The sequence below is a fragment of the Trichomonas vaginalis genome, chromosome II (genome assembly GCF_026262505.1).
Source record: "Trichomonas vaginalis G3 chromosome II, whole genome shotgun sequence".
NCBI classification, from domain to species: Eukaryota; Parabasalia; order Trichomonadida; family Trichomonadidae; genus Trichomonas; species Trichomonas vaginalis.
The window spans coordinates 25,730,109-25,742,796 of NC_067204.1; the positions used below are offsets into that span (position 1 = coordinate 25,730,109).

Sequence of the window (12,688 nt, forward strand, 5' to 3'; positions counted from 1 at the left end):
ATTACATTTATATAGAAATGGAAAATACATTGAAATTCGGATTTATTATTCAGGATTTTTTGAAAAAGGAATAATGGAAATACATTTAATTGATTATCCTTAGACTTATTATATTAAAAGCTCACATAATAGTTATTTATTCATGTATCAGTGAAAATAAAGAAAGAGAGAAAGAAATATTGGTAATTATAGTAAGGTACTTGACAGGATTGGAGGAAAGAGAGAAAATCACTCAGAATAGTGATTTGACATGCTCCATCATAAAAGTTGAGGTTTTGTGGTTTCGGGATTTCAGGGTCTCCACCATTAAGCATGACAGTATCAGTAAATTGATATCCAGAATAGTGTATTGGCTGATTTGTGTGCAATATATTATCAAAACCAGAGGATGATTCACTTATCGCGTTACAATCTTTCATCCCTGAAACGAAAGAAGATCCACCTGCACGACAACTAACAACACAATTCGAGCTCGCTCCACAACCACCTCCATAATATCCAGCGCCGCCTGGAGATTTTAAATAATTCTGATTTGAATATCCACCAATTCCGAATTTTCCTGTTCTCAAAGTATAAATAGCATCAACACCACTTTGAGTTTGTTCTCCTCCGGTTGGGATTGTATTATAACACCTTCTTTGCGTCTGATTTTCACAGTCATTCACTAAGCAAGGAGAATTTATTGTAAAAACACCATCTTCACCTTTAATGCCACCACCACTACCTGTGATAGTGCCACCTTGATGATCGGCACAGCCGCCTCCAGCACCGGCTACCATAATTCGACTTTTAAGACTTTCAAAGGAATTCCAATTACCAGGAACGAGCCTAATATCCGAAGCACCTCCACCACTCGTAATTGAGTAGTAGGATAGACCTGGAGTGCCTCCGTTAAAGGTTAAGTTTGTAGAAGTGGTTCCTCGCTGGCCAAGATAAATATAGAAAACAGATGGAGTTGAGATAGAGATCGTCCCTCGAACATATGCACCGTAGCTTCCATATGAATGCTCTGGGAAGCCACTGCCTGCGCCCCATAATTCTATCTTATATTCACCAGGAGTGAAGAGGCCCATATATGGAGTACAGTCTGACCCTTGGCATGGGTCTTTGAAGATTGCTCTTCGGCCGCCATAGTAGTAAGTGATGCTATTTGTGCCGAGAGACTTGTTAACAACATGGAAAAGGTGTTTAGTATTCTTTCCATATGTAGACATATCGCTTCTATTTCATTATAAAAAATGACACTTTTGTATAAGTTGTAGCTCACAAGAAATTAATCAAAAATGCATATTTTATGGGTTAGAGAAGTTATGAACAAAAATCAATTAAATTTTTGACGATCTCAAATATCATTAGTTAGATTCTACACATAGCAAATATATGATTTCTTTCTTATACATCCAATAACTCAAAAAGATTTAAAATATGGCTTTGATTTGCTTAAAAAGCAGCCTATCTGAGCCAGAAATTCAGCATATGTTTACTACAGAAATACATATGCTTTAAAGTAACAAATAGATTCTAAATTTCTTTCAATAAATATAATGAAAACTCATGTTCTTTTATAAACCACACTTAATAACATATAGACTGATAATAGTATAACATAAAACACTAAAAATAAAAGTTGAGTTTTTTTTGCAAAAAAGTGACATAATGCAGCAGCAAGAAAAGGAAAAGAACCAATTCAATACCCAAATGAATGAACTCGTTCATGCATTTGATAACCTAAAACAGACAACAACTAATACTATCATTGCTATTACAAATTCAGAACTTAAAATAACGGATGAAGAGACTCCAGAGAAATTAAAGGCCAAACAAGCACTTGACACAGATGTCGAGAATCTCCACCTTGCAGTTTCTAATTTCTTTGGCGATTGTGATAAGCAAAAACAAAAAATTGAAGCAATTATCGCAACAAATGTAGATTTCTCGGAATTTAACTCAATCGCAGATCAACTTATGACATTATAGAATAATTCCAAATCGTCTTACATTTTGTAAAGCATTGTTTTGTTTTTTTAAAATTGTATATTTTTTTTAATAGTTGATTTTCAAGTGAAACATAGATAAAATAGTTTACTTTTATTTAAATAATGAATTTTATTAATATTTACAATCATAAAATAAAAAAAAGAAATAAAAATTATTTTTTTCGGGGAAGGGTATTCATTTTTATCTGAAACCTTCCTTTGGCTTAAACTGCTCAAGGTCAATAGAGAGAGGTGGCTCATTAATTTTGAGATCCTGAAGAGCCATCTCCACGACATCTCCAGAAATGACAACTCTGACCAAAGGTCCTTCTTTGTTATCAGTCTGTGAGAGGTGTTTCAAAGTTTTGATCGCCAAGAGCATAATCTTAAGTAACTCCGCGATCAAAGTTATATCAACTTTTCTAAAGAGTCCAGCAATTTCCAAAAGTCCATCCTTGAGTTTCCTCTTCTTGTTGATAATTGTTTCGACCGCTATTTCGAAAACTCTCTCTGCACCGGCCATTGTATAATCCGTCAAACCGATTTCGAGAGGAATTTTTCTACCTTTGTCGCAAACTTGTGTCATAACTCTTACAACTTCAAGTCTTTGCGAGAGAATGCACAAAGAAGAGAACATTGCAGCCTGTGAATATGTTAGCATCATTGGAATATCATCAGGAACTCTCAACAAACCGATCATTTTATTTACAGTTTGTTTCCATTTTTCGATTTCTTCTGGTTGAGGAGGTTTGGGATCTTCTGTCTTCTGTATGAAGAACTTGTCGAAGATTGTTGTTATCATGGCGATATTATCTCTCTTGAATGGCAAAGGAGGTCTCACATCTTTGTACATCGAGTAATCGTTGATGTGTTTTGGAGTTTTCTGGAAATGAGCTCTTGATGTTGGGAAATACAACTCCAAAGTTCTCGACCATTTTGGTTTCAACAAGAGTCTTGATATTTGAAGATTGGCACCTCTCATGTTCAAGAAATGAACGATCTTCTCATAAAGAACTCCTTTTTTATCGTAATCCAATAATTTAAGGAACAAACAACCGCTTTTTCCGAACAAAACTTTCATTTCATCACTCAAATCAGGAGCTGTCCAGATGTAATCGCTGCCGTATTCCAAGAGATGCCTTCTGCAACACTCGTTCCTTGCAATCTCAACATCGTGAGCCGCATGGTAGTCTTCAACGGCTTCAAGATTGTTCGAAACTTGCTGAATAATGTGTGGTTTTTCGGATCCGGATGTTCTTTGTTCGACAGCAACGTAATAAAGGTTTAAAAGGCTTTTGGCGAGAGGATCAACACCTTTACAACTTGGTGCACCAATCGGATACCTCTTCTTCGTGTAACTGTGAACAGTTTGGTCTTTAATGAAGCGACCATTCGACAAACCGTTCGAAATGTAACTGAAAACACGGGGAGCGTTATCAAATATACGGTGATCGAGGCCTTGGACGAGAGCTTTGTGTTCTTCTTCAGTAATCTTGTTCAATCGGGCACAAGCTCCGATGACGTCGAGTGGTCGACAGAAATTTTCGGTTTTTGAGCAAAATTCTTCAACGCAATTTGTTGGGCCGTTGATGACGTATTGTACAATGTCGACTCCTGGATTCTGACGACCGATGCCGGAAATTTTTACCGGAATTCTGAAGTTTAATAATTTCTCTTTGGACAAGACGCCGCGCTTAGCGGTATTATCTTTCAAAGATATCTCTTTGTTGTTTATGATTCTCAAATAATTTAAACCTGGACAGCCCGTCTTAATAATCTGTTCTAATTTATTTTTCAGTGGAGAATCGCCAACTGACTTTAAACTGTCCACAAATTCTTCTTTAGTAAAACTCGAGGGTTCTTTACCTAAATTTTCATGGTTTGAAAGGATCGATTTCATTTGTGAATTTAATTGTGTTGTTTCTGTGTTTGCACTGCTCTCTTTGCGTGTTTTGGTCTGAGTTTCTGGTTTTGAAGGTTGGTTTGTTGTTTCAGTTGTTTCTTTTTTAGGTTTTTCTTCCATTTCTTGAGTGGCTTCGTTACTTTCATTGCCTTCGGACTGAAAAGAATTCTTTTTGTCTTTGCTACTCCGTTTGCGTGAAGATGTCTTTTCTGGATTGGGGCTATTTTTCTTTTCTGAATTCGAATTATTAGATTCTTTTGCCGCTTGTTGATTTTCTGTCTGACTTTGTGTTTCTTGTGCCGGTGGGTTATTGTTTTCGTTATTATTGGCTTCAGGTTCAGATGATGGTTTCATAGATTTTCAAAAAACAAAGTGACAAAAAAAATTTGTTTTTTACATTGGATCCAAGGGAAAATAAAATTTTATGATTTTCGGATCAATTTGTTCCTTTCTAGGAATATTATCTGAAATCACAATAAAATTTAATGAATTGTGATCGATATTTCTTTTCTTTTCTACAAAATCTTGAGTTAGCGTTTCAATTTCACCTGCACTACCTCAAAATCATATAATTAGTTTCAAATTTTAAACGTTTGTTCTCTCGCTTCAACAAAATTTTGAGATATATGTATCAGATTTGAAAAATATGGATTTGCAAATGCAGTAATCGAATTTTATAATAAATATAAACTTTATCCTTTATTTCCTCTATTGTTCTGCTTTATTTGTTTTGTTTGTTTTTGGATCTTCATCTGGGATAGCAACACCATTAGCATCAAACTGTGCTATGAATGATGGCCACTCGTATTTGATTCCAGCTGCTTCTAATGCAGCTTTAATCTTCTTCTCCTGGCGGGCCAATTTCAATGCGAATTCTTTCTTAGGTAATTGATCGTGGTTGATCTTCTTAGGTCTAGTACGTGCGTTTGTAAAGAGTTTTGGTGGAACTTGAGCTGCTGGGAGATATTTTGCTTCTAATTTCTTGTCAAAAATGAGATAATTGTTAAAAGACTTTGCAACGATCTTAGCTGTTTCTGGATTATCAAATTCAGCCCAACCATAATGCTTTGAATTTCCAGTTTTTGTCGAACGAGCTAATTGAACATTTTTAACTGTTCCAAATTCTCCAAGTGCTTTCTTCATTTCCTTCTCTTCAAAACCATCTGGTAAATGTGCAATATAAACAACACAGCTAGTCTCTTGCTCAGTCATAAATCTCTAAAATCTCGACAACCGCAAATTTAATTCAATTTTGAAATGTCCTTTTCACAAATCTTCATGCAACTAGCACTCTGCATAATGACATAAATTTCTAGATTCGCTATACAATATATATCAAAGATAAAGTATTATGGATACTGAATTTATATGATTCAAGAAATTCAATATCAAATTTATTAGAAAAACAAGCCATTTATGAGTAATAGCATTTGACGTAGAAAGGACTTGATGTTTTTGGTAGTCTTATTCTCAAATGATACAAAATGAATTAGCTTTCACAAAGAGATGGGGAAATTAAAAAATGATTAGAAATTACAATGCACATATTTAACTTATCCAACAACAAATTTAATATGTTGTTCAAATAGTAAAAATATAATTAATTTAGATTTTTTATAAATATTTCCATGTCTTATTATATTGATTTTATGACAATGAAATTATGTTTGCTATATCATTGAAAGCCCAACAATGGGTTATCACTTTTAAAAGGGCATTTAATAATTCTAATCAAATCATTGCTTTTTTTAGACTTGATACAGTTGATCTATTAAACATATCTAACATTAGCCTGAATTATTGACTGATCAAACCGAACTGTGAAAAATCCAGTTAAATCAGCGAATATGCCTTGGAATATCTACTATTAGTTTACACAATTAAAGAACAATGCAAAGATTCCCTGTAACGGCAGGCCTCACATAAGTGATCCCCAAAAAATGATCTCATTTGATCCCCAATGTCAGAAAAATCAAATAGTGATCCCCGATTTCAATTTTTTTAAAACAAAAATGACTACCAAGATATGCACTCATTTAATTTTTTGTCTGGTCAGACTGACCTTATTTCCTTGAATTTTTTTGAATGGACATTCAAATTTAATAATATCAATCAATTTCATAAAAATGGATTACCAATCCTTAACTTCGATTGAGAGTACAAACCAAGATGAATTTGTTGAAAATAAGGGACAAACACTTGAGTACATGAAGTTCTTTCCAACATTCATGAATATTCTCAATACATTAACTGGTGCAGAAGTTTTGAGTGTCAGTAATTCAATGACACTTATCGGATTTGTTTACTCGATTATTCTCATGGTATTCACAACAATATTATCTTACTTGGGAACTATTGTTGTTCTTAAAATCAGAGCCAAAGTTGATGCAGAAAGTATTAACGAATTAGCGACCAAAATTTGCGGAAACTGGGGTGGATATGTATACTCAATCTTAACCCTTTGCTTTACATACAGTTGCCAAATTGCTTATTTGTTCATTGGTGCTGAATCTGTTCTGAACTGGGCAGATCTCATTGGAATGCATTCTTGGCAACATGGCATTAAAAGATCACTTGTTGTAATGATCTATGCTATCTGTCTTCCAGTTTTACTTACATTTCCAAAAGAATTGAAGATTTTGAGTATTGTTTCAACATCTGCAATTCTTTGCCAGGTACTCTATGTTAGTGGAATGATTTACGAAGCTATTAGATACATTCCTTCCCAAGGAATTAATCCAACATGCGAAAGATTCAAATTTGGCCTTGAATTCTTCAATGCTTTCGCCATTTACTCAATGCTCTATGCCTTCCCATCTGTTTTCTTACCACTTGTAAGAAATTATAATCCAGATATCAGATCGAGATACAGATTAATTGGAGCATCATTTGTTGGATGCTTTACATTGACAATTATTCCTGGCGTTATTGGTTATTTGATTTTTGGCGTTGATACCAATCAAATCGTCATTTCTTCTTTTGATTCTCATGATATCTTTATGCAAATTGTCAGAGTAGGTTTCTTCATTGTCGTTAATGCCTCATTTGCTGTTAATGGCATCAATGTCATCCAAGATATATGTAGTTTGGTATTCAAAGAGCAGAATCCTGCCAAATTAGCTTTTGTCAAGAGAGTTGCAGTTCTTTTAATAACCAACGTTCCTCCTGTTCTTATTTCAATGTTCCTTCCAGAAATTAGACCAGTTTTCGAAGTTGGTGGCGCCTTCGGAGGATGTCTCTCTAATTTCTTCGTTCCTCCTCTTCTATATATCATTCTTCACAAGAAGAATGGCTGGTCATTTACAAATATTTTAATGGGATTATTCTCACTGTTTGGCCTTATTTCAGCTGGTATTGCAACATACCAGGCTGTTATTGATGCAATGGATCCAAACAATTAACATAATATAGTGTTTTATATAGAATTTTATAGTAAAATTAGAGTTCTTTTATTAATCTTGTTCTCATATTTAACTCATCAAGATAATGATTCATGTATTTTGTGCTTTATTAATAATCAAACAATATTGGATTATATCGATATTCATTTCTAATCCAATGATTTTTAAAATGTGATTATTATGCGAAATCTCTCAATGGAACTACTCTTTGGCTCTATGCCGAAATAATTACCAAATGATTCCCTATTATACTTTCTGATTTGCAATTGAGGGTGAGCATTAAACATCTCCAATGTTTACAAAATGCTTAGCGAAAATTTAATATTCATAATCGATCGGACAATCGAAATAGAAAGAGTCACAACATGTGAATGAAGCATCATATTGATTGGATCATTATCTACTTTGTGAAATTCTATTGTGGCGAAAATTGTTCTAAGATATTGAGAGAATTATTACTCCGAATTGTTTTTGAAACTTGACACGTGTTTTCTAAAGCATCAAGGGATTGAGTAGAATATTTAGTTATTGTTCTAGGAAAATTTCAAAACCCATATATTGGCAAATCTCGATTCGAAAAATAATTTTGAATCATTTTTCCCGAATGTTAATGTATTAAGGAATATAAAAACAATTCATCAATCTAGATTTAAAGCTATATATGTGAGTGTCATGCAAATTGCTTTAAAATTATAGCATATTTATTTGAGATCTTGCAGTGTCGCATTGAAATTATAGTAAATATATATACCCACATGGTCATTACATGGCATGGCTTATGAAAAAGTAATCTATTTAAAAGATTTGTTTATATTTTTATTCAAACCTCAACACATAAAATGAAATCCGAATGAGCATCCAATTGTATACTATTTGAGTATATAAAATTTGTTGGCGCGAAATTATATTATTGAAATCAAAATGAGGCATAAATCTTTATATTGACGATGTGAAACATGCTAAATTCAATGCTTGCACATACTTATGTTCATTTGGTCAGATCTATTAGCTCTGATATTCCTTTTCATTCGATAATTGCAAACATTTATGGAAATCGGACAAAATCACTTAAAGATGGGTTGTGTAGATAGTAAATAATCATATTTTCAAGAAAACAATATTGGTAATTTTTGGCGCCAAAAATGAAATTTAAGTTCTCAATTTGAGATCTCAGATTTTAAAATGTCGAGCAAAGCATCTCCAAAGAGGAGTAAGAAACCACGCGTAGAAGATATCGATCCAGATTTGCTTCCACCAGAGATGACACACGTTGGACCTCATGATCCTGTTACAAATTACTTTACTGATGATGATCCAAAGTCTGTTTTAGAAAAATTCGCTGATTTTTACGAAAAGAGACCAAAGATTGCAGTTAGAGAGCTCGTAAACGCAATTGTCTTTATTGCCGGCTCTAAGTATGAAATAACTGAAACCCAATTTCTCAAGTCTCAATACGAAATAGTTATGGATGAGATCGAAAAGACACTCCAAGACAACAACGAAGAGAGTGAAGTCTCTAAAACCCTTACAAATTCATCCTCAAAATCTCATGATTTTTGGATTGACCTTGGTAATGCTTTAATTGTATGCAAAGGTCTCTTTAAAGACGAATTTGATACATTCAAATCATGGTGCTTTAACTTCTGTGACTCAAAAATCAGAGTTCTTCGTCAATCAGCTACAGTTGCTGTTTTAGCACTTACAGAGTTCCTTGCTGACAGCATGAGGAATGCAGATAGCAGTATAGAAAAGCTCGAAAAGGAATCAAACAAGTCTGCAGTAAAGAAGAGACAATTAAAAGATTTCCAAGATGAAAAGAGCTCTGCTAAAGCACTCATCATGGAATTCTTTACAACAGTCATCAAGACTCGTATACGCGATACTAACAATGAGCTTAGAATCCTTTGCACAAAAGTTATTTACGATTTATCTTCAATTGTTCCAGAATTCAGAGATGACAACTTCATGAAATACATCGGCACAAGCTTGCAAGATGATAATGCCCGTGTTAAGAAGGAAGGCCTTAAACTTGCTAAAAATTTACTTGAAAAATGTGATGATGAGGATGAAATAAAGAAGATTACGCCATTCTTCAAGAGAAACATCGGCAGCATCATTAGCCTATGCGATGATAACGATAATGGCTTAGTTATTCCAGCATTTGAATTATTAACTCAATTATCAAACAAGAAAATGCTCAGAGATGCTGAAAAGGCCGATGTTGTCTTCAAGATTACAGCAGATGATAGTGCAAACGTTAGAAATGCTGCCGCAAAGTTCTTTTCTCAAATTCACTTTGCAGTTCCAAAGAAGAAAGGAAGTGCAAACCAAGAACTCTTTGAAGGACACATTCGTAAGTTTGCAGAGCTTTGCTCCGACTTTTCTGTTCATGCAATTCAAAATTCTGTTGAAGCCTTCTTTAAGACGATGAAAGCTCTTCAGGAGTTTGAGCTCATGGCACAAATCATTCTTTCCGAGGATGACGAAGATGAAGTCCCTATTTTTGGTCACATTTTGGCAGCCGCTGCAAAATCTGCTGGAGAAAAGGATCATAAGTCAGTTCCAGACATGACTGCTGCTATTATTGGTCATTTCACAAGCATCATTGATAAATATAACAAGAATGAAGAGTTAATTTCTGAATTAATCGAATGTTCACAGTATTTCGACTTAGGATCGATCGAAAAGGCTGCAGGATCAAAGGTATTCAAAGACTTTATGAAAGCATTCCATAATCTCTTCATTAAATCCGATTCAAAGGTTATTTATAATAATATTATCAAATCTCTTGTTAGATGGTCTCAAAACGAAGACATTCCATCAAAGCTGAAGAAGGAAGTCGATAACGAGATCAATAATCTCAAGAAGGAGTTCAAGAACCCCAAGAAAGATGCAGAAAAGTTCGCAAAACTTTTAGCAATTGTCACTTTTTACGATTTAAGTGGAGATGAAGAATTACGAGACATGCTTAAGGAGTCAATTGATGTCTGTGATGAAGACGCATCTGCACTTGCCTTAGAATGTCTTGAAAACATTTTCAAATGGGATGTTATGAGAATTAAGAACGATGAAGACCAGAAGATGGATTATACACGCGAATTCAACAGTTTCTTATCACTCTTCTCATTAAAACTTCATAATGATGATATTGACGTGAAGGAAGCTGCATTCAAATGCTTATCTACTTTAATCTCACTTGCAAGACTAGCAGGACAGAAGCCAGTTGATGATACAACAGTTTCTATCTTCTTCAAAGCCTTCCACGAGCTCAAAAACAAAGAAATTCTCTTCCAATGGTTTACACGTCCATTAACATGCGGCGCTGTTGATTCTAAGTACGCTGTTCATGTTCTCTGGTACACACAGGATAACGCATTGAAGGGAGAAGTCAAGAATTTCATGACAAATGTTTCAGATATTTTCCCAGTTGACGGAACAGAGCTCGGAAACTTAGTACGAACTCTTAAATACAACGAAAATAAACTCAAAGCAGCCATGAAGGTCATTGCAAGAAAGATTACTCCAAGAGGTGCAATTGACTCATGGTTGGACGAACCAGATGACTCTTTGCTTCCTATTTACGCTCCTGTTCTAGAGATAATTGACAGGAATGACGCAGAGCTCCTTGAAGATAGAGATGGAATTACTCCGCAGACAAAGGAAGTTCTTTCGAAGAGAGCTCACGGAAAGAAATTGTCTGCAGCCGATTTCGTCGTTAAAAGCAAATCTAAGAAGTCAAAGTCTTCTTCTGAAGCTTCATCTTCGTCATCATCTTCATCTGCTTCTGCATCATCAGATTCTTCAAGTGATAATGAAGATTCTGATTCCGATGACAAGACTTCATCAACATCGTCAGAGAAATCAAACAGTAGTGATTCGAACCAAACAAGTGATTAAAAAATAAAAAAACTTGATATTTGTCTTATTAAAATACCAAAAAGATTTATATTTTCTTTGCATTTTATTTCTATTTTTGCATTTTTCCGAATCGAAATCATTTTCCAGTTTTTGAATCATCAAAATCTTGCTAAAATGAGAAAGAAGAAAGCTGCAATTATATAGCAATTGAATATTCGCTTTCGAAACAAAATCACTTCCAATCATAATTGCGAAATTTTTCACTATATTTTTCAATAATTGAAATTAATTAGTTATTAATAAAATCATAGAATACTTTCCAAATTTTCAACTTTCGAATGCTTTCTAATTTTAGACTTATCAAATTTTGAGAAGGAACCATGGTTTACTCAGAAATCTGAAAAGTAAAATTTATTTCAGATATTATTTACTAATAATGATCTGGCTATTTTTTTATAAACCAAATGGTTTGATTGACACACAAAATTGAGAATATCAATTTTACATCGTCAAACAATTTCTCTGCAATCAACTGCATTCAACCAGTATTATTCAAATATTGATAAAACAAATAGTTTTTACAATTTTGAATCTTCAAGATCAAGTGGTATTTTTTGTCACAATTTTGATGTTACAAAATTCTCGAAACAATTAGAGACGAATGGTATGAAATATTTCATCAAAATTTCACAGGCGAACGTAGCAGTGAAAGCAAGAAATACGATTCTGTTAATGGCGATTTTTATGTAATAAATGTTCTATTTCAAAAAATCGATGCTCCCACCATACTTTTAGACAATAATAATGATGCTAGATCTCTCATTTCTACATGTACATTCTTTAATTTAACAAATGACAAAAAACATGACAGATCAATTGTTCATATTATAATACGTGATAGTGTATTAATTAAAGTTTGTAGTACTGATTCATGCGCTTATAATTATATATCAGATAATTGGAAAAATGGAATATTTTCGACAATAAAATCTCAAAATGGCTTAAATTATTACAATCAAATTTCGATGACAAATAATAATAAAGGTCAGTTAAATGGAGAAAATGGATTAAGTATTCTAAGTGGAAATCTAACATTCTCGAATAATAATATTAGCAATAATTATGCATCTAAGCATTCAGCTTTTTATTCAACTGCAGGTGGTAATATAAATTTTTCAATTATAACAAAGAATGCTGCAGAATCAAAAATATGTGGCTTTAATAATGGTGGTGAATTATCCTATTCATATGTTTCATTCATTAAAAATAAAGTTCTTACAACAGATGACATTAATAGACAAACTCTATCTTATGGAATTATTAGATCTAGTAATGCAAACAGCTCTTTTTCATTCTGTTATTTTGCTGACAATGAACTTGCTAATAATACTTTATTTGGAACACAAAAAGAAACTGACAAAATTATATTAGACAAGTGTATTATGGTTTGTGAAAATAATCAAACTCATATTGGAAATGGAAAATTTGTATATAATAATCCTCAATCACCTAAAATTATCATTGACTTCCATTCAACAGGATTCTGTCCT

General features: G+C 33.5%; 6 protein-coding genes across 6 annotated transcripts; 3 read left to right on the forward strand and 3 right to left on the reverse strand.

Annotated features, from left to right (window-relative positions):
* Positions 1-42: 42 nt before the first annotated feature.
* TVAGG3_0609780 (glycine-rich protein family) lies at positions 43-1,305 on the reverse strand (the record flags this gene model as incomplete). Its single annotated transcript, XM_001319521.1, has 1 exon — positions 141-1,214. The coding sequence occupies one exon, from the start codon at positions 1,212-1,214 to the stop codon at positions 141-143; it is 1,074 nt and encodes a 357-aa protein (XP_001319556.1).
* Positions 1,306-1,656: 351 nt separating this feature from the next.
* Positions 1,657-2,067, forward strand: TVAGG3_0609790 (uncharacterized protein; the record flags this gene model as incomplete). The annotated part of the gene is made up of 1 exon (XM_001319522.1): positions 1,657-1,977. One exon carries the CDS (start codon positions 1,657-1,659, stop codon positions 1,975-1,977), a length of 321 nt encoding a protein of 106 aa, XP_001319557.1.
* Positions 2,068-2,178: 111 nt separating this feature from the next.
* TVAGG3_0609800 (zinc ion binding) lies at positions 2,179-4,496 on the reverse strand (the record flags this gene model as incomplete). The annotated part of the gene is made up of 1 exon (XM_001319523.2): positions 2,179-4,233. One exon carries the CDS (start codon positions 4,231-4,233, stop codon positions 2,179-2,181), a length of 2,055 nt encoding a protein of 684 aa, XP_001319558.1.
* A 51-nt stretch (positions 4,497-4,547) lies between these two features.
* Positions 4,548-5,108, reverse strand: TVAGG3_0609810 (RNA binding; the record flags this gene model as incomplete). The annotated part of the gene is made up of 1 exon (XM_001319524.1): positions 4,588-5,091. The coding sequence occupies one exon, from the start codon at positions 5,089-5,091 to the stop codon at positions 4,588-4,590; it is 504 nt and encodes a 167-aa protein (XP_001319559.1).
* Positions 5,109-5,996: 888 nt separating this feature from the next.
* On the forward strand, positions 5,997-7,354 carry TVAGG3_0609820 (amino acid transmembrane transporter protein; the record flags this gene model as incomplete). The annotated part of the gene is made up of 1 exon (XM_001319525.2): positions 6,006-7,280. One exon carries the CDS (start codon positions 6,006-6,008, stop codon positions 7,278-7,280), a length of 1,275 nt encoding a protein of 424 aa, XP_001319560.1.
* A 1,102-nt stretch (positions 7,355-8,456) lies between these two features.
* On the forward strand, positions 8,457-11,374 carry TVAGG3_0609830 (SCC3-like chromosomal segregation protein A; the record flags this gene model as incomplete). The annotated part of the gene is made up of 1 exon (XM_001319526.1): positions 8,463-11,177. The coding sequence occupies one exon, from the start codon at positions 8,463-8,465 to the stop codon at positions 11,175-11,177; it is 2,715 nt and encodes a 904-aa protein (XP_001319561.1).
* Between the last annotated feature and the right edge of the window lie 1,314 nt (positions 11,375-12,688).